Below are 22,278 nucleotides of genomic sequence, written 5' to 3'. Positions count from 1 at the left end.
CAAAAAAAGGATGGCAGCCTGGAAAACGTGCGCTGCAATGTCAAAGAAGGTATCGCCAGGAAAACTGCGCGTTTTGTGGAAAGAGGTGGAGTCCTGTACCGGAAGTATCTAGACCGCAGAGGAGTGGAGTTCGATCAGCTGGTCGTGCCTCAATGCTATCGTCAGGATCTGTTGCGCTTGTCACACGGGGGTTCGTGGTCCGGACACCTAGGAGTTAAGAAAACTAAGGACCGTCTCTTGCAAGAGTACTATTGGCCAGGGTGTTTTCGGGACGCAGACCATTTCGTGAGGACATGTGACACTTGTCAGCGGGTGGGCAAACCAGGGGACAAATCAAGGGCGCCGTTGAAATTGGTACCTATCATAACGGAGCCTTTTAGACGGCTCGTTATTGATACAGTGGGACCTCTGCCGGTAACAGCCACGGGGTACAGACACATTTTGACTGTGATCTGCCCAGCGACAAAGTTCCCTGAAGCAGTGCCGCTTAAAGAACTCAGCTCAGTTGAGATAGTTAATGCACTACTGTCCATATTTGCGCGAGTTGGTTTCCCTGCGGAAATCCAATCAGATCAGGGCACCGTGTTTACTAGCGCTTTGACGACAACTTTTCTCGAAAGGTGTGGGGTAAAGCTGTTGCACAGCTCAGTGTACCACCCACAGTCGAATTCCGTTGAGAAGCTCCACTCCGTCATGAAGCGCGTGTTGAGAGCGTTGTGTTTTGAACATCGAACTGACTGGGAGCTGTGTCTGCCTGGGGTGATGTTTGCTTTAAGGACCGCGCCGCATGCGGCTACGGGGTTTTCGCCAGCTGAACTGGTGTACGGTCGCTCGCTTCGATCTCCGCTTCGCATGCTTCGAGAATCATGGGAAGGCAGGGGCGACGACCCAGTCGTGGTGGAGTACGTACTTAAGCTCCTCGAACGCTTAAGAAGGGCACAGGAGTTGTCAGGTGAAGCAATGACAAAGGCCCAGCAGAGGGCCAAGGTTTATTATGATCGGACAGCCAGGGCCCGTCGTTTTGAGGTGGGCGATGAGGTCATGATATTGCGCACATCGCTAAACAACAAACTAGACGTGCAGTGGGAGGGCCCAGCGCGAATTGTTCAGAAACTGTCGGACGTTAACTACGTGGTAAGTCTGCCAGGAAAGCGGAAAGCACAGCAAGTTTACCACTGTAATCTGCTCAAACCTTATAGACAAAGGGAAGCAGTGGTGTGCATGATGGTAAACGTTCCTGAAGAGCTTCCGGTCGAGCTTCCGGGACTAGGCTCAGTGACGAACAGGGAAGACACCGGTCAAGTCATTAGTGACCTTATCAGTAAAGCACCGCTGTCGCCTGAGCAGAAAACCGAACTACACCAGCTATTACAAGAGTTTCAAGGTCTGTTCTCTGAGAGGCCTGGTAGGACTTCGGTACTTACTCATGATATAGAACTTACCTCCCCAGAGCCAGTACGATCCAAGGCGTATCGGGTGTCACCCCGCCAGAGCGATATTATGGAGGCTGAGGTAAAGAAAATGCTACAGCTCGGTGTTATTGAGGCAGGTGAGAGTGATTATACCTCCCCTTTGATTTTAGTTGAGGTACCGGGCAAGGAACCTCGTCCTTGCGTCGACTACCGCAGGCTTAATTCCATCACTAAGGATCAAATTTATCCGATCCCTAACATCGAGGAGCGCCTTGAGAAAGTTAGTAGCGCTCAGTTTATTTCCACCCTAGATCTTGTCAGGGGTTATTGGCAGGTTCCACTTACAGAAGAGGCTAGTAGGTATGCGGCGTTCATTTCACCAATGGGAACATTCCGTCCTAAAGTGTTGAGTTTTGGTTTGAAGAACGCGCCATACTGTTTTTCAAGCCTCATGGATAAAGTGTTGCGGGGACAGCAAGAATTCGCTTTACCGTATCTAGACGACGTAGCGATATTCTCCGCATCTTGGTCTGAGCATATGGCACACTTGCGGGCAGTGCTAACCCGCCTGCGCGAAGCGGGCTTGACAGTCAAGGCTCCTAAGTGCCAGTTAGCACAGGCCGAGGTTGTCTACCTCGGTCACGTGATTGGTCAGGGTCGTCGCCGCCCCTCTGAAATAAAAGTGGCCGCTGTGCGAGACTTTCCGCAACCGCGCACCAAGACCGATATTCGGTCGTTCTTGGGTGTCGCCGGCTACTATCAGAGGTACATCCCTAGGTACTCTGATATCGCGGCTCCCCTGACGGATGCTCTAAGAAAGACAGAGCCTCAAACAGTCGTCTGGGACGAGACAAAGGAAAGAGCTTTTAGCGCCCTAAAGAGTGCCCTAACAAGCCAGCCTGTGCTACGATCGCCAGACTATACAAAAGGGTTCATTGTTCAGTGCGATGCTAGTGAGCGAGGCATGGGCGTTGTACTGTGCCAACGGGAAAATGGAGAAGTAGAACACCCCGTCCTGTATGCTAGTCGTAAGCTGTCCAGTCGTGAGCAGGCGTATAGCGCCACCGAGAAAGAGTGTGCGTGTCTCGTGTGGGCCGTTCAGAAATTGTCATGCTATCTAGCCGGCTCGAGGTTTATCATTGAGACGGATCACTGCCCTCTCCAATGGCTGCAGACCATCTCTCCCAAAAATGGCCGCCTCCTGCGCTGGAGCCTCGCTTTACAACAATATTCCTTTGAGGTGCGTTACAAAAAGGGGAGTCTCAACGGTAACGCCGATGGCTTAAGTCGAAGCCCCTAACGTAGGAATCAGCCTCAAAATTGTTTGTTACTGATGTTTTTCTTCCTGAGGCAGGATTTTTTTTAACATATTGCTTTTGTTTAGTGTTTCAAAGTGATGATATGCTTTCTAGTGCAATTTTTCAATTTGTGGACGCGTTCTGAGTGATGCTAGACTACTGTGAGGAACTAGGCAGTGGTATAAAAAGGGGAAAGAGCCTGGCAGGGCTTAGTGAGGGTTGTGCCGTGCTTGCTGACTGAGCGGTTGAGTTTCAGCGTAGTTCTAACGCTTGCCGGGAACGAGAACAAAAATGTGAACTCTCCCGAAGTCACTTTGCAGTGTCCCGTGCGAACCTGAACGAGAGAACGAGGCCTTCTCTGTGCGCTGCGCTCAAGAAACGTCGAGGGACGCCCGACTTCGGTTATGTGCATCATCGAGCGACATCCCTCCGGACAGCGGATGCAGTCCCCTGTCCATCGGGATCTCCTTCCCCCGGCGGGGCGGTCTGTTGCGATTCGCCTGCGACACGTGGTTTTGCCGGCGCGACTGCGGCGGGGCGGCAGACATTTTTGGCCCGATCGTCGTCGCCGCAACGCTCATCGCCAGGTGTTTCCAAGCGCGACTGCGGCGATGCGACCGCATAGGGATCATCCTCGCATTCCAGTCATTGTGCCCGAAACAGGCGATGCCAAAGCAGGGACCATCCTCTCATTCCAGTCATTGTGCCCGAAACAGGCGATGCCAAAGCAGGGACCATCCTCTCATTCCAGTCATTGTGCCCGAAACAGGCGATGCCAAAGCAGGGACCATCCTCTCATTACAGTCATTGTGCCCGACCGGCAGCGCTACAACAGGGTGCTACGAGATCGTGCTCGACAGGGTGCTACGAGATCGTGCTCGACATGGTGCTACGGCAGCGCTACGACAGTGTGCGTCACCATTAGCCCATTGTACATTCACGTGCTCGTCTTTTGAGGGGTTCCTTCTTGCCCTCAACTGCGAGAGTATAAAAACAGCTGCCCCCGGACGTCAAAAGGAGGGCTCCGATTTCTTCTGTTGAGTGAAGTGCTCTCCCGTCTCTCTACTTCGGTCAAACCTGACCGCCAACTCTTTGCGATGTTAAAATAAACAAGTTGTTTCGTTGTTACCAGTCGACTCATGCTTTGCCGGGACCTTCGGATGCTTCCCGTTGTACCCCAGGCCGCCAGGCCAACGCTACCCTTGGGGCTTGCGACCCAGGTACAACCACGGGCGTCAGCGCCGAGTTCCCAACAGATCGTACCAGCGGTGCGATCCCAAACAGTCTGGAACATTCGACGACTGCTCTATAAAAGCCGACGCGCTTGACCCGCTGATCAGATTTCCGACGATCGCCGACCGTGTTCGCCGTTATCGTTGTGCTATAAGTGTGGCCTGTTTTGTGGGCACAGGTTCGCCCAACAAAAGTTAGTTTTGTCGTTCACAGTATTGCTACTGTGTTATTCAACGTCACCACCACGTGACATCCTATATGGGTCGAATGCTCATGGGAATGGCAACGAAATAGAATTGTTACATTGCGCTCGCCTTGCCTTGCGAAGGCTGACTGCGCGATGTGATGCTCGCACTCTCCGACGCGCGACGCGCTGCGACGATGCGACGCGCTGGTTGCGCTCGCACTCTCCGTACCCTTGTGGTGATATCTTAGCGGGCGCCGGTGCGCAGTGTGCGCCTTGCACGTGCCACTGCTCCGCCAACGCTTGGCCCGCGCCCATCGCCGAGCTGATCGGCTGCTGCTGCTGCAGCTGCGGCTGGTTCGTCGGCTGCTGCTGCTGCACGGCAGCGGTCTCAGCGGGCACCTCCTGCTTCAGGACGGGCATCTTGGAGGCCCTCCTGTCGCGCAGTGCCTTCGGCCGCTTCTTGGACTGCTTTTCAGCCTTGGCCTGTGCTTGACGCTTGATATCTACCACAAGGCCGGCGTACTGGTGCTGCGTCAGAAACGCGGGCGCGGGCAGAATTTTCGCACGATCATTCTGGGAAGCAGTGTGACAAACAACTATGGCTACAGGGTATCACGAATGGCGACAGTGATCTCCGGCGTGTAAAGTAGGGGAAACGCCATATGACATGGCGTCCGACTCTGCGTATCGACAATAGGCGGGCAACTAGCTGTAACTTGGATCTTCTCAATTGAAACTTTAAACATGGAATTGAATTATGGGGTTTTACGTGCCGAAACCACGATTTTAATATGGGACACGACGTAGTGGGGGACCCCGGAAGTTAATTTTGACCACCAGGGTATCTTTAACGTGCCCTCCATGCTCGGGGCACTGGCGCTCTTGCATTTCACCCTCATCGAACTGCGACCGCCGCGGCGGGGATAACTTTAAACTTTAATCGCATTGCCTGCGAAAATGAAGCTCACTGGAAACTTTCACCTTAATATAATTATGGGGTTTTACGTGCCAAAACCACTTTCTGATTATGAGTCACGCCGTAGTGGAGGACTCCGGAAACTTAGACCACCTGGGGTTCTTTAACGTGCACCTAAATCTAAGTACACGGGTGTTTTCGCATTTCGCCCCCATAGAAATGCGGCCGCCGTGGCCGGGATTCGATTCCGCGACCTCGTGCTCAATAGCCACTGAGCAACCACGGCGGGTCACTTTCACCTTGCATGTAAACGCCTTTACTTGTACAATATGCCCCAACTCCTGCTCAGTTAAATAATGCTCGTTTCTTTAACTGTGCGTGCACTTGGTGAGCCCACGTTACCGCCTCCCACTTGTGTACAACTACAAGCTATAATAATTGCCAACCTACACGTAATTTTCTCTACTGGCCCATTTGCTACTGGCATTGGCTATTGTATAAGTATTGATTTTTTTTATTTCTTCAAGTAGGGCTTACTTAAAAAAAGTGATTCCTTCACGTGCGACGTGGCACATAGATGTGTCTTCCTCCGACGGCTGAAAGCTGATGGAATTGCTGGTGAAATATGCCAGAAAGTTTCAAATATGGCTGCTTGTTGGCAGAAGCGGCCTTGTTGTGACGACATGCCATCAGGGCACACTACAGAAATTTTTATAACTATGCGACTGAAATTTACCGTGGCAACCACTTTACGTCACCAAATATGACAAATTTCTGCCGATACACGCCTTCTTCGTTGAGTTCAGGGACTGTTCCTATGTATTCGGCTATGGAGCTTTAAAGTCCAGAACTTGCACAATGGATTATGAAGGATGTCGTAGGCATCTTTAAGCCCTAAGGGCACTTGAAATACCAATGTTCTCCAAAAAAAAAACAATAAGATGATTAAATTTTTGAGTTTCCAGGCAACACGCATTATTCTACCTATCGCATAAAGAATCATGGCTTTACGTTGGGCCGTTCAAGAATTACAGGATAATTAGCAGCGTACATCGTACTTGGAGAAACCGAAAATAGCAGAATTCGATGTTATTTTTTTTAGCTTGTTTTCTTTCAATAATATTATGTAAGTTAAGTATTATTTTTGTTTACATCAATTATAGGACGTGGAAAACGTAATATTTTACAACATTTTGCATAACACCTGATTGTGGGGGCATTTAATGGGCTCATTTGGGAATACCAGCCGGAATTGAACTGAATTAGGGGGTTTCGCGTAGCAAAATTACGATATGATTGTGAGGCACGCCGTAGTCGGAGGAGTCCGGATCAAGTTTAACCACCTGGGGTTCTTTAACGTGAACTAAATACGTGGTACACGGGAATTCCTTGCATTTTTGTCCCCATCGAAACGCGGTCGCCGTGGCCGGGATTCGATCCCGCGCCCTGCGTAGTGACTGCGCGATCCTGCGTAGTGACTTAGGCATTGCAGCGCCATGCCTAAGTCACTACGCGACTACAGAGGGTGGTACTCGCAGGAATCGTCCGAGTTGCAGAAACGCTGGGAATAAAAGCGGTCAGCAGTCGAGATAAGCAAAAGGTGGTTATAGTATTGATTAAAAAATTTGTGGAGTGAAGCGATTGATAGAACCGGCCGGAGTCGTTACAGGCAGATGTAAATGTACAATATACCAGTAAAGGTTTTTTTTAACTGCATCAAATATAAAAAAAAGAATTCCCTGTAGCAGATAGCACTCCTTTAACCCTTGATCTAAATTACTCGATGAGGCGGCCATTGTTTCTACGAGAAATAAGAATGCTTAATTGAATTATTACCATTGTTACACTAATTAACGGCTTATTTGTAAAGTAATTAATTTACGGCACATATTCAGACGCGCTAATAGAAACAAGTAAAAAAGAATAAATGCTTCTGGGAAAACTGATGCCACGGTGTTAACAACGCCTATTTCTGCGTGAAGATTTTTTAACAGGTTGCGTGTAAGGCTAGGTGATTCTTAGTCATGTATGCGAAGCTGTGCAGCACAGTTACTACAAGACACTCACGAAGAAAGCAGAAGTCCGCATCATCTATGTGTGCGTGATCGTGCTTTAATTATTCGTGCGGGTCCTAATTCCTTGAGCTATGCAGCGCAACTTATCATGGATGAAGATAACTGAAATTTACTTTGTTTTCCCACAAAACAGGGAATAACAAAGATAGGCTTTTGGCTGTTTACTAACGAGTATAGAAAGACAAAAAAAAATGATCGTGTTTTTACAGCCAAGACATACAAAGAAGATATCCCTTTCCGGTCTATCGTGAGTGAAAGAGGAACTTCGCAGAACGAAGTCAGCAAGTTTTTGTAGAAATGTTTATCGCACCTGAAAGTGGACGACCCGTTTGAAACAAAGAACTCGGAAGCTGTTACTAGGTATAAAGAGTCGAATGACGATATTAGCCATGCTTTTTTTTTCATTGACATAGAAGATTTGTTTTATTCTATCCCTCACGCTGCATTGTTTCAGGCTGTTCAGAAATGTATTGAAGTTAATGGCGAAGTGTCTTTTCAGAATTCTACCGGGTTTATTGTTAATAGGTTTTTAGCGTTGCTTGAGTTTTACCTCAAATCTACCTTTATCCAGTTTAAAGAAGACTATTACGTGCAGAAACAATGTATATGTATAGGATCTTGCGTTGCTCCTATCTTGTGCAATGTTTACTTATCGGAATTTGACACAGCGGTAAACGAAGGGATCGATCGGGACCAGATTGTTACCGTGTTCCGTTATGTTGACGATTTTCTTGTACTTTTAAAGAAGCAAGCCAGTTACACATATGACTACGCCATCGCAGGCATACTACACATTTTTCAGCGCCTTGGCAAAGGTTTAACATACACCCATGAACTAACAGAGGATAACAATATTCAGTTTTTAGACAACGCTATAAGCTTCTGTGACGACCATGTGTGCTGGAAATATAGCCCAAGACCCCAAAAGAAATTTTTGCCCTACGATTCGGCTCATTCGAAAACGGTAAAGCGGGCAATAGCCACCCAGTGTATCATATCAGCCTTAAGAAAGTCCTGCACGCACAAAATGCAGGAAAGCTTTGACAGGCAGATTGTAAGGTTGGACGAAGCAGGTTTCCCGCAATCTGTCATTTCAGCAGTAGTGGAGGCAGTGCTTAAGAAGATAAAGACGGAAGGCAATGTTACTGAAGACGGAAGGGGGCGCAAATATAAGAAAAGTAAAGTTGTGCCGTATGTTCACAAGACTTCCCACAACTTAAAAAAGGTTGTGAAACGGTATGGAGTTGAGATAGCGTTCTCGGCTCCCGTGCAAGCTCGCGCATAAGAAGTAAAAATAACTTCCAAGGGTGTGGAACAAAGCACTCCATTTCCCACGTAGGTTGCAGTGTTGGAGTAGTTTATCAGATACCTCTATCATGCGTCAAAGTTTACATAGGCCAAACAGGAAGGTGTGTGAATGTGTGCTTGCGTGAGCATCAATTGTCAATTAGAAATAAAACTAATTGGTACCTGCCTGTCCACTGCTTGTCGTGCACGTGCAAGCCGATCATGAAGGAAGTAAAGATTTTGTGCCGCTGCCGAGATAGCCGAGCCAGAGAGCTACTCGAGGCGTACCATATTAGAAAGAAGGGACAAGACTGTCAGTGACACCTCAGTTTATTTACACAACAGTGAGATGAGGTTTATTGACGAGCGTGGGCAGGTCGCGTTTTGCTTATACAATGTTTTACTTTTCCTTTATCTTGCCTTTTTTCGCGCACGCGCAGTGGTGTATGTCGGGGGTGTACTTATATGTGGTTGTTGTGGAATAAACATTAGTTGCAAGTCTACGCCCGTCCATGTCCCATGCTGTCTTTGTGGTCCGTTTGTTCATGCAGTTAATGTTTGCTTGAAAAGCTTAGTTGTATAGTGCGGAGTCAAGCCGCTCCTGCCAGCAGTCGTGCTTGACGTTCTACGTTAAACTACGTCTGCATGCCGAGTAACAAAGCTGAACGTAATTAATATCATCTAAACTAAGAACATGCGTTGCTGTAGTAAGTCCTGAGAGTGCAAGAGGCGGCTCAAGGCATTGTTTTCTGCCTTGCGTGAAGCAAGCCGCGCCCGTGAAAAGCATGCCTCGGTGATCGGTGGTACTGCGGCGGGAAAAACAATTTCGCCGACTACGCGCTTTCCCGTATGAGTGGAACGGGTTGAAGAAGGACTACGTGCCGCCCGATCTCGGAGGCCATGCCATGGACAAGGTTAAATCACATGGTCGCGAAGGCGAGGCTGAAATTGGGTTCTAAACTAATGAGCAGCGACATCAATTATCGTCGTGCGATTGAAGCGCGACTACAGCTCGTGGGGCAAAACAATTTCTGGTGAAAATTAAGCATCCAATACGTCACAGATAGAAACAGTTTGAGAAAATACAGACAATGTCATTGGAATAGGGAAATGTGAAGTCACAGGCTGTTTGCTTCCATCCATGAATAATTATCAGTACGAAATTGCGCAGGCTTCCTGAAGTTTGCTCGAGGCGATGCCTCCACACAGGATTCCCAGATTCTATTACTGTATTTAACACGGTAATGTCGTCAAAATTCTCTTATGCGTCGCCATAAAAAGCAATGACAATATATATAGTATTAACTTTACAAGATTTGATTAGTAAATATCTTAAACTGTATTTTCACTAAATATTATGTTTCAGCTATCTCTTTTGTACTGGAGAAAGACTACAGGTAGCACAAGTGCTGTCTTAGTGAATATTAGAGTCTGGTTTTGTGAATTATTTCAATGTAATGTGAGTTTATCTTATAATCGCCAGAACAACAGATGTTTGTTGCTACTAAGAACAAATGCACGTGGTTCCTAGTTAATATTGAGGTGAACCCATTGGTCTGAATTCATGCAAAATTCTCAAGGCTCACCACTGTACTGCGTGTCATTGTATAATGAGGGCTATAAATACAAGTGGGTGCATACAGGTTACATTGTGACGCGATGCTGTTGCGAATAGTCTCGCTTACGCCTCATTTGTACTGTTCTGTGCTAACTGAATGCGACGTGCTCTGAGCTGGCGCTCCAGACGACATGGCTCAACAAGCCTCGAACGGCAGACGTTGATTTTTTTTTTCATCGAGAAGTTCGCCCCGCGATATGTATATGGCGAAGTCGCTGCTTCACCAGCCGCCATTGCGAGGACATATGGACTTCTGTCGTAATGCGATCGCCGTTGCCGGCGTTCGCATCGCGCCACCTCGTGCTTAACAGCGGAACGCCAAAGCCGCTAAGCAACCACGGCGAGAAGGTGCAGTTATCAGCGCAATTGCTTTGAAGGCACCATTTTGTGTGAGCCTAGAGGTTTACCTTGGGTAGATGGTAGAAAGAATGTCAGTTAGACATTTGGCGTATTTTGAAAGGTGCACTGAGGAGAGAAAGGAACAGTACCCACAAAAATACACGGCCCACTAATGGCAGTATGCATACACAACGTCTGTTTCTTTTCCTTTCTTTATTTTTCAGCCAGACTTTCTAAGCATCACCCGTGCCAGATAGCGCTTTTCCATCGTTTCAGTCGGATTTATGGTAAGGCGTTAATTGCCTGCATGAGCGGTCGCAATGTCAACGTAGCTGCATCAATCAATAATAAAATAATTCTGTAATTAACGCTTAATTATTCCTTTAATTTCGGTCACATGTTGCAACAGCAATATTGAGGTGACCAGTGGCGAAGTCACGTCTACGTATTAAAACTGATAGGTTTGGCACCAATTTCGAGATACTGGCCCCGAAATCTCAAAATAACAGATGTTCCAGTTAAGATCACCTCGAAGTGCTAGCCGAATGCTTTTGGGAAACGGCTCACTCGAACGCCAGTGCATTTCGTAGCGCAATTAGGCTTGCAGACTGACATCTCGAAACTGGTGATATGATTTCTTTTTAGCTAACATGACTTCACAAATGCTTGGTTTTAACTTCGGAGTTCGGACACAAGTCCTAAAATTAATAATTAAGAAGTGTATTGAAGTGCGACGTTGACATTGCCGTGTGTCACGCGATAATGCTCACCTCTTCAGGTAGTTAACATAAATGGGCCGAATTGAGCTATCTGATGTTAAAAAAAAGAAAAGAGACTGCGTCCCAAACGCCAAGAACACAGGCAAGTCAAAGCAAAATCCCGGGATGAGTTTTGCAGTGCATACTAGAATACTAGAAAAAGTTCACAGTGCATTTACAAAAACATTTTTAACGCACATTTAAAGCGAACGCATCGTTGTACACTTCCTTTTTCTGAAGTCGAAATATCTTAACAATGGATGACGCTTTCCAGATCTCGTAAATTGTTCCATAGACTCCTGCGACACCACCCTGCAGTACGGCCGTCGTAATATGGATCTTGAACGTAGCAGCAATAAGTTGCAATTATCTAGATTTAGTTACCGAGGAGGCTTCAAAGGCTACTCCCTTACCTATCGCACGCCCTGCTGATTGTACGATAGCTGCATTTACGTGAATGGGGCGTGACGGAAGCGTAGACTACAGACTTTCAAGCATATTGCATCTCATGTAAACGCGCTAATTCGCTAGGAAGGTGTATGACACCAAATGCGGCAAACATGGGTGTACTGAACGGAAAATGCGCATTTCAGTGGCGCATCTAAACAGAAGCGTATCGTATCAGGAGCTATGGGAAAGCATTCGCTGCAGGATGAGAACCGGTGAACCAACCAACCAACCAACCACCGACGGCCTGTGCCGCACTGCGGGACATTAAAACTAAAAATCGCGCGTTACGAAGCAGGCTGCACGTGATTTCTTTTCACTCGTGAATACATTACGCGCATTGAAACAGTGCCTTCCTTGACCATAATAAATTCCATTAACATCGGTGAGTTCCTTGATTCTCTGCTCTAACGCAGCCAAGTCCGCTTTGAGGAGATAAAAAGCCGAGACGGCCACGTTCGGTTATACCTCTTGACATGCCGGCAGTTGCGGACCCGCTGAGAAATTTTAATATCCTGATGCAATACGGTACGTTTCCGCAAAGTAAACGTCGCGTAAATTTGTCCACGATGACAAACAAAGGTGAACGTCACGGAATGTAGCCCATGCCCTGCAGCTAATTTCGGTGCATATTACAACGAGGCAAAGGCAGCAGGGTGCCACGTTGGGTTAGTTGGCGCATAGCTTAAAGGGACACTAAAGTGAAAAATGATTTCTTCTGCAGCAGTGGATTACCGTTTCGGGACACCAAAAACACCACTCTTACAACGATAAGACGTTTGGTAAGCCAGAAAAAGCGCAAGAACGAAATACGGTTGGCGACGCCTACTTAAGTTCCCGCACCTGGGGGCTGTGACGTCTTTGATTTTGATGGCATGTTCTAGGGCCTACTAATTATTTATAGCGGTACAGATTGACTACATTGTGTTCTAACGGAACCAAATATTATACATGGCAAATTTCGGGAACCTTTACTCAGCCAACGCGGCCCAAATGCGAAAACATACTTTGGAATCCTTGACGTCACGCTGACGCACCGGCGCTGAGGTTTCGGCACGAAATTCAAATACTGATACTTAGACCTTCATTTACTCATCTAATAATCAAACTATTTTTTTGAAATGTCTGCCTGCAGGCTTCTCAAACAATGCTTCATTAGTCTAAACTGATTGATTGTTTCGCTTTAGTGTCCCTTTAAGAATGACGTATGGCGTAAGGTTAAAATTACCGGATGAAATAGAGGGAGAGAGCACGCTCTTTCTGTCTCCTCCTATACTTTTCGTTAATTTTAACCTTGAGCCACATACCATTCTTAAGCCAGCGAACTCAGGTTTACGGGAAGTCAGAGCACTAATTTTCAAGTATGACACTATAGGTCGTGTTAGTTTCCTGGACCGGAAAATACACATTCATTTAAACGGAGTCGTATGGCTATGCGATATAAGATAAGTTAATGCGGTACGCTTCTACCATAGCCATGTAAACGCGGCTGATGAGCTTAGCCAAAAAATAAGCCTGGGAGTATCTTGGACGTGATTTTTCACAAATCTCGACATTGCAGAACTGTTAAGCTAGACTAAATATTAGGAGGCCAGGACTATTGAGTTCATTCTATCATCACCGGCGCTTACGGCCCATTCAGACATACTGCCTGCGTGCAGCAGCAACCATTAGTTTTAACCCTGTCAGAGGGCACTCACGCCGCGGCGAGCAGGCGTCTAGGTAGTCAAGTGACATTTATTGAAACCTTGCACGTTCTCTTTCGTATTCGGAAGACGTGTCATTACGGAAATACATCTTCGGGATGCATGCTCTTCAACAATTGCATTGGATGTATTGAACGAAGTCGATAAAGAGTTAGGTAATAATTTTTTTTCTAATTAGTAAGTTAGGCTTACTGCGAGAAATAGCCTCATTTGCTCGAGAGTAAAACGAATAGTACTGAATTCGTTTTGTTGGCCTAGAGCAGAAGTGCTCTATTTAATGTTTGGCGGCACAAGTTAGCTGAAATATAATTTATGAACATCCGCTGTAAGTCTAGTTAAGCACGTGTGCATTTTTAAAGGCCTATTTTACTAGGTTTGGACACTGGAAACCAGGTTTGGCAAGCAGAACCTGCTGGACGCTGTTACAAATGCGTCTGCCAAAAAAAAAAAGGAAGACTATTAAGCTACACCTTTAAGAGTGGAACGCGATAGTTTTCAAAGATCCCCGACTGCTTCTCACGCTTTCCGACAACTGCAGCTTATGTAACCGTAACGTCTACCGAAAACGCTGGCGGCGAGCGCTATGCACGAAGGCAAGCTTTCTGATAGAAACGCGGCCTGTTGCGTGGGCCGCGAATTCGCGGAAGCGAGCGCCATCTGTATGATGTATCAAGGAACCGGGCGCGCCCCCCTATGAATGGCAGAAACGCTGGAAAACGGGTTTGTGTTTCAGTTTCAACGTAACAGAACTATGTTTTCTCGTATATTGAAATCACAATCCGACGTTATCCTGTCTGCAGGTTGTGCGCAAGTTGTACTTTACGATTTTTCCTGACGCATTTTACTTTGGGAAATCCAGTTACTTCAGTAACAGCTCTGCGCTACACATTGGGCCTGCGTGGTTGGGTATGCGTGGTTCAGAATATTTTTGTCGCTCAAGAGATGGTCAACGCTGGACGCCTACCCCGGTTTTTCTGCCACACGGGGCCCTTAACGCTATCGCGTTAAAAAACAAAACACCATTTGGGCACCATCGCTCCACCAGGTTCGTGCGTATAGTGGATGCTGGAGCCATAAAAACGTATATTGGACGAGCTCAACCCATTGGCGAATTCTCTTTGCCAATAAATGTTTTTAAAATTAATGGATGAGCACGGGATTTTGTGAACCGGAGCTTTGCATCCGCACGCGACCGCCAGCCATGTCAGACGAGAGCGGCCAGCGAGCTTCATAGGCATGGGCCGTCAACTGCAGTGGTGTGTTCCGCCAGCCAGATACTTCCACGTTCACTGTGACTGATGACACCGACGTAGAAGAATGGTTTGCGTCCCGTGATCGGACGAGTCTGAACAACTAATGCGAAAACGCGGCAAAGTAAAGAAATGGATTTCTCGCACGGTTGTTAAGATGTGGTACAGAAACCACACAGCCGACGTTCGCACATTACCTGAATTTAAATCTGCGGGAAAACAGCTGAAAATTCAAAACGAAAGCCAGCCCGACACCTCGGGAGAGCCATGTTGTCTCTCGCCAGCAGCCGATGTATCTCATATTTTGCATATGCCACATCACAAATACTGCCTGCACCACACAAACAGCTAGCGGCCACTCGAAATGCCCGGGGTTTCCTGTGAAATGCAGACCACAGCAAAAAGACAGAGGGGGAACAAAGCAGGAGCCGGGTCGTGACGGAAGCCGTTCTAGTGTAGGAGAGTAAAGATGAGGAATGTTGCGGACGCTGGTCGGACGCAATGCGAAGGCGTGCCCTCGGCGGGGAAGCATAATAGCTTGCTTCTTGGCACCACTCCGCCGCATTTCAACTTTTCTGTCTCTTTTATGACTAAACTCTTCTCAAAAAATTATTTCGGTACAACGTTCTTTAGACGGTGTTGAACAACTTCCGGCGTACAGCCGCAAAATCATACGGGGTCTCAATCCTTTAATGGGCATTCGTAGCACCGCTTTCGCGTACTTATTAACCACCTTAGTAACGTCAGCGGTCACAGCGCGGGCTACCGCTAAGCTTCGCTAAGTTAAGCTAGTTAATTATGTATTTAGTTCACGCCCATATAGAAACAGTTCGCCTCGGAGAAAACTCTATAGGACAGTCACTCAAAGGACCCATGAGAAGCGTTCTTGTGAACGCACCTTTTTAAGTATATTACTGTTTTTATGTGTTCACATTCGCCGGTGACTAAGGGCACTCACATCTGACTTCTTTTTCAACGGCTTTGCTTGCGACATCTCGGTGTCCAGAAGATGCACCTCGCGAGGACTCCCGTCGCGTTCGTTCAGACCGGAGGGAGCTGAAAAGGAACGGCGGCACTTAGTGGTACACGAATACTTGGCGTTAGGCACATAAAATTGTGGAAACACGTCTGCTCTCAAAAAAGTACTCTTATTTGCACAGCTTGAGGTGTGGGTGCAGAAAGGTTGACGAGCCTGACTGGGCCCGGCGTCGTATGCCAATGCTAGTTGCACAACACGAAAGTGTGTACAACGTAGCAGTGGCCAGATCAGGAATGTGCGTGCGCTGTTGATTGGTCACATGTGGCTGTGACTATTTCCTGCTTCTGATATAGGTACCTATTGGTACAAGAAACAGCCGGTGAACAATGGAAGGAGTCACAGGCAACGTTTCGAGAAGAGGATTTGTCTCAACGGTGGCTTAATTTTTTTTAAGTCCCTGTTGATCATTACAAGCTACCATCTTCCTGTGAATCCTTCGTTTTCCTCCGATAGGTGCATTAGTAGGTACCTACCACATTAGGTATAATATTCGATAGGTACGTACACCAGATGCCAAATACACAGCGAGTAGTGGCGGTAAACATTGAACTCCAACAGTAGCAGGAAAAGCCGTAGCATAAAATTTACGCACGTGGTATATATATGACGGCAAGAGCTTGTATAGAAAAGGCGATATACTAACAAATATATTATAATGTCCCAAATCAACACTCAAACTACACGATACATTGTAACGACACTTTTAAGAATAATGCCTTCTTTTAACTTTAATCTAAACTAGCCACATGGACAATTTAGCTTCCTGCTCCTCAGCAATGTGGCCGGACTCTGCGGCCCGCAGCGTAAATGAAATGGCTACCCCGTGCTGCATTGCTTGTCCGTTCACGCGCTGCTCACAATGGAACAACGCCGTCACCACTCGGCAACAACAATTGGTAAGCGAACGATATAATATTCAGCCCTAAGTGTGTAGAATACCTAGGTCGTAAACTATGCAATGCTGCATAACTTGCTTTCCGAAAGTAATCGAGAAGGGCTGACGTTAATAGCATTGCTTGTTCTAGTATCCACGGAACAAACTGCATAGTTTGTACCGCTCAAGAGGCTCACGTAACGAAACGGAATAAAATGGCTAATGCTTAGGCAAGATATGGTCGGTACTGTGGGAAATATTATAATCTCGCCATGCTGACCGGCTGTTTCTTGTCCAACGCTTATCAGAAAGTAAACTTTCTTCATACGAAACAAACTATGGACTCCTTTGAAAAAGAAACGAGCGAGGCTGCTACTAGGAGAAACTGCACACGACATCGTCGAGGAACACTTCGGCAGCCATACCGCTTTTTGTGTGAATGGCAGCAAACGGCGCCGTAGGACACGGAGGACAAGCAAAAAGACCGAGACGAACCCAAGACGCTTTAAGAGTTATTAATGCGCCTTGTCATTGTCGCGGTCTCTAGCTAGTCCCTCGTGTTCGCTGGTTGCAGTTTGCTGCCATAATTAACCAAGTAGGCCAAGGATACGTTTTGACTAGTTTGTGGATGCCTATACATTTACCATGTGTTGCAGTCATGATGGTTTGCATTTAAGAAAAAAAAAAGAAATTTGAGAGAAGGTAATCCTTTTTTGCCGTAAATAATTGCGCTGAGGAGATCACAAACTGTTAAAATCGCCAATAAGCGCTTCACTTATTGAATTCGATTGATACTACCATGCAGAAAGTTTAGGCAGAAATGACTGTGTGTGGAGTGCTGCAGCGACAACTGCCTCCAAATCTTAAGTTTAGTCGTTTCGGGGCAAAATAATAATTTTGTTGTCGAATAATAATGCTAGAAGTGGACGTCACAACTTGCGCGATAATCAGTAACAAGCTCAGTAATAAAAAAAAATTGGGTGCGTATTATAGCCGCGATCATTAAGACCATAAGTGCTCAAGAAATGTCTGCTGAGCGAGAACCGTGACGCTAACACCACTTTTTAAATAGCAATCCTTAAACAGTACTGTTAACTGCACTGTGGTCCTTGTATGGCTTTCCCACAAGGAGGTCACATTGGCCCGCTTCACAACTAAACCAGCTGGATTGGACAAACTTTAATAAAGGTCCTGCAGGACGCACGTCAGCTGGAACACCAATATATTTCGTCGTTGATTTTAGGCACGAGTTTTCTAGTCTGGAGGAAAACTATCGGAATTGTAATATGTACGAATGCCTTGCAATGATTGACTTGCAATGCACTGAATGCCTTGCAATGATTGACTTGCAATGCACAATTGCAGCATGCGTACTAAAGTAATTATTCATAAAGCTTATTTGTGAATTTTCGGCAAACAGCGAGCTCACTGGCAGTCATCTCGCAATTTCCGATGTCTATCACTGCCATAAATTATGGCCAGTGGTGAACTGCGGCTCAATTCACAGAGATTTTGGTTCCTAAGTGCTTTTTGCATTGGCCAGCCGCCTTCACTAATATATGTGACATTTTGTGAATATTTGCCAAAATTCACAAGATCTTCACACATATTCACAATATCTCTCGCATATTAGTGAAGGCAACTTCGGAAGTGAAAATATAGCTAATCATGTTGCTTGACGTACCGGCAAGCATATTAGCAATAGCCGCTGAATAGTAGTAAAGAGCCCTTACTAATGATAATCTTTGATTTCGGCTCCTCGGCTCAATAAAAAAAAAAAAGCTTTTGCGCCAGAATTCTTCATAAGAGCAAATTTCAGTCATTGCTTAGGCTGTAAATATTAACAGGGACGGCCGGCCAAGGGCAAACATTACTTATACGAAAGGAGATGCTTGGTCAATACAACTGGTATTTACTTCTTGAATCCCTCAGTTTTTCTTTAAGATATTCTCTCTGAAACAAAGTGCATAGACAAGTTGACATGATATTGACTGGAAACTGCCGCGAGACATTATAGCTCAGTCCGTCGTGCTTGCGCATTGCCGCAAGTACACTTAAACCATAAAAAAAAAAGCCGCACCCTGTACTTACCAGCAGCGCGTTCCGAAGAGGCCGAGCAGTTGGCTTCTGGACGCCTGGCGTCGCAAGGTGCAGCTCAAACGTCCGACACGGGCGATTTCGCAGGTCGCTGCTCTGACCACCTCGTCAGTGTGGCAACGAGGATGCCGAAAGTCTCGACGACACCTCCTGGACGCGATGGCGCGGCCGGCTTGTCTTAACCTCGTCGGGGCAGACTTCTGAAAGAGCTGGGACGCGAAGAACAAACGCTCGTCACGAACGGATCTCTTCTTCTTTGACTTCTCTCGCGCGAGCACGTGACCACGATGATCGTCACAGATCGGTTAATGCCCGATGATGATGATGATCCCGGACACTGGCACACACTCAAAACGGAGGGTTGGCCACAAAGCGGGTGGTAAAACAACAAGCAAACACGGGAATAAATAGTCGTGTTAGCAATAAGAATAATCCGAGTAATACTCTGCTAGGAGGCGTTAGAAGTGAACTCAAAACAGACTCGAGTAAAAAAATAATGTATCACTGAATAAACTTGCTTTTGGAACGCTTACCTATTCGTTTTCATTAAAAGCTACTCAAAGCGACTCCTGATGCGCGCATTTGTATCTTATTTCCAAGTTATATGTAATATTATATATAGCTGACCCGCGCCTCAGCTGTGAGGCAGATTTCCCGTTAGTGTCTACTCTATGGCTGCTTCTTGGCTACTCCGTTGTCCGGGCCACTCAGCACATCTCCGAACATCACGTGGCTTACCGGACAGGAGACGGGGGCGTAATAGTGTTAAGATATTCCAATATGCTCCTGTTCCGTTTCCTTCGTTAGCCCTCCACGATTGGTCAAGTATTTTTGGAGCCATTCCCTATTCGCCTGTCTGTCACGAGACGTCATGAAAGCCGCGGTAACTTCCCTCCTCAAGATGACGTGTAGACACTGATTATGCAGGATTAGTCCGAACGAAAGAAAAACATTTCTTCCTGATCCTACTCCTTTGTCACCATTAGTCTTCCACGATTGGCTTCGGGCCTCGCCTATATGCCCTCTGCGTCACGCGACGTCACAAAGCCGCGAAAACGATCCACGTGAGCGACCGTGCACACACTAAAGATGCACTAATATGGCGAAATAAACGGAACATTTTCTATAATAGCCGGAAAATGGAGGGCGTGGAGCCAGTTCTGAAAGTAATAAAAGATGGCTGCCCGGCGATCGCCCCGGCGTTGTGTATTCGAAGCTGAGGGCGAGACTTGATTTATGCGTACGTTAAACATTTTACGTGGCAGTATAGCGTTACGACATTGCTGTGCCAAATCTTCTTCACTGAGAATCCATCTTGGGGGCATTCTAGGCGGCAAGCTGAGGAACGGGAAGCGGACCAATTGGAAACACCGGCACCATTCTCCTCACCTGGTTATCTACTCTCACTGCCCTAGTTCGACCCCGCCGAAACCCTTTACTGTTATGGGTGCTTCTCACCCCTTGCTATTCAATTAGAAAAGGAAAACATGTCGCTTTAGGCAATGCTATTCGCTTTGAAATCAAGCGAAAGTCACCTATAAACGAAGAGAGTGTTTGATTGGGCTGTTGAAATAACATTGCTGGTAACCGCTCTTACTTGCACCGGTGGGTACGAAAAGCTGACGTCAGGAGATTGGAATGAAGTCAGAATGAAATACTTCTACGTTATCGGCGTCATTGGGCCCGCGTTCACAGAATCTGTTACGCTAGAGCTGTTCTTTGGAGAAAATGTGAGCCAGCCCTAGTGCTGGGTATATTGTTAGCCAAGGTGACCTGCCAATGGAAAAGAGTACTTACAAACAACGTCCTGTTCTCACAAAGTGTTTTTACGCTCAAGCTGTATATAAAGGGAGGTGCAAACCTAATCGTGTGTTTAAGTGCACTTGATGCACAATACGGAGTCTACCACATTGACTGAAGAATTCCGGAACCTTTTCGCAACATGTGGGCTCCCCAGGAAGCTTGTGACCGATATTGAACGATCTTCAGTAGCAGTTGAGAACTTCATCAAGAAGAATTATCCCCTCGCCTTCCGCGCATCCAGTGCATGGCAGCGAAGGAACAATTCTCAGCGTTTCGACGCACAGGTGCGTCACGCTTCTCGTCTCGGAGGCCACGCGACGACTTCTCGGCAGTACTACGAGATGGCGCAGCGTGTGCAAAAAGAAGCGTGATAGACGAGCCCAGCTGGCGTATGACCCATTCCTCACCGTTGACACACACCGGCGCGCCATGCATATTGGAGGCGACACGCAGGCTTCCCAGCGGTGGCGCTAGATGGCGCCGTGTGTTATTTGGGAATCATCTGCACCTAAGAAATTGTGGATACAAAATGGCAGAAGAGGTCAAGAAACTTGGCAACCAAGTACAGGGTAACTGAAAGTGTAAAAAAGCGACCAAGGGTCAACGAAAAGAAAGTGTGAGAAATAGAATCGAATTCAAAGAATGGAAACATAAAAGACCACACAGATTTACAAAAACGGGAGTATAGAAATTAGGAGAGAAAATCTGTACGACACCACAAAGGGCAGTGCCTTGGAGTTTGAGGCTCGAACTAGTTGCCTATGGATATAAACACATCGGAGCAAATATTCGCAACAAGGCGAGGTATGTGCCTGCTGCAGGAAAATTTCGGCGACCACTCAGCACATCCCAGTGGAATTAGAAGGGCATCATCCAGTGAGACAAGTAGGTAACGTACAATTGTAGTGCACGGAATCATGAATTCGTCAGCCATCGACATACGCAAAAGACGTTTAGACGATTGGAGGAAAAAAGCAAAACTAGGGAAGAGATTGTTACGACTGGCTCCGTCACAGGCATAGGTAATGGTACAAGGTAGATAGAGAAGTTTCGAGGAAGAGTGAAAGGGTTAAAGAGATGTACACAAGAATGCCAGATGGAAAAGCATGACTAGCATTTATGATGACTAGCATACATGATACATGAAACGGGGCGTTGACCAGGTGACTCACCTCCCCGTTTCAAAGGGGATGCCAATAAATCATGATGATGATCATCAAAGCGCGAAAGAGGAGTCTCGCTGCAGTTCACGTCGAACACATAACTCGTTTCGACGGGGCAAATGCGTTGTGTCGCTATATTGATTCATCGCTAGACACATGACCGCCGACAGTCATCGTGAGATTGGCTGTGCCATTCTTTATGTCAATTTACCTTATAGAAAATTTGTTATAAATGACCCTTAAGCCTGTCGAGCAGGGAAAGTCGAATAAAGAAGGATGATGTGGATAATGAGTGCAGCTGTGCAAGCGTGGCATAGAGTTTTATAGATTTACTAGTGGGCATTGTGGCGCTAGTGTGTGCGAGAGCTGCAAGCAGGGCGGTTCAGCCTAGAGCACTGCATATGCCCGGCCTGGCCAGTGGGCCGAGTCGTCCGAACCGTTTTTCGGGGGGGCCGGGACGGGCTAGGGCATGAGGCTGCGCGCTCGTGCGGAACTCAGTCTTCAAGCCACGGGATCGGGCCAGACTCACGCCCGCTCATCAAAGGGCCCAAGTCGAGCCTTCCAGCACACGGGAACGTTATGTATTACTTGGTCCAAAGCATTCTGTGCCAAGCTGAAGTGACACGTGTAAAGGGCTGGCTGTTAGTATACCTTTGCAAAGAAAATAAAAAAAACCACAGGAACTTCAAATTTTTTTTCCACAAAAAGGAACATTGTTTCGGCGTAAGAAAAAAAAATGAATTATAAAAAAAGCGCTCTTCAAAGTATTTCCCTGG

The 22,278-nt window shown here is 46.8% G+C and overlaps 1 protein-coding gene across 3 annotated transcripts in view; it reads right to left on the bottom strand.

The window, feature by feature from the left end:
- LOC142587611 (uncharacterized) overlaps positions 1 to 15,579 on the bottom strand; it is an 88,802-nt gene extending 73,223 nt beyond the window's left edge. For all 3 annotated transcript variants that reach the window (XM_075698750.1, XM_075698751.1, XM_075698752.1), the window contains exons 1-2: positions 15,485 to 15,579; positions 4,360 to 4,658 (exon numbers count right to left, since the gene is read on the bottom strand). In XM_075698750.1, coding sequence (XP_075554865.1) covers positions 4,360 to 4,658; positions 15,485 to 15,520 — 335 coding nt within the window. In that variant the 5' untranslated portion in view covers positions 15,521 to 15,579. The remainder of the gene's footprint in view (positions 1 to 4,359; positions 4,659 to 15,484) is intronic.
- Positions 15,580 to 22,278: the final 6,699 nt, after the last annotated feature.

The sequence above is a fragment of the Dermacentor variabilis genome, chromosome 7 (genome assembly GCF_050947875.1).
Source record: "Dermacentor variabilis isolate Ectoservices chromosome 7, ASM5094787v1, whole genome shotgun sequence".
In the NCBI taxonomy this organism is placed as follows: Eukaryota; Metazoa; Arthropoda; class Arachnida; order Ixodida; family Ixodidae; genus Dermacentor; species Dermacentor variabilis.
The sequence above is the reverse complement of the archived record's forward strand: the minus strand, read 5'-3'. Positions and strand labels throughout refer to the sequence as shown.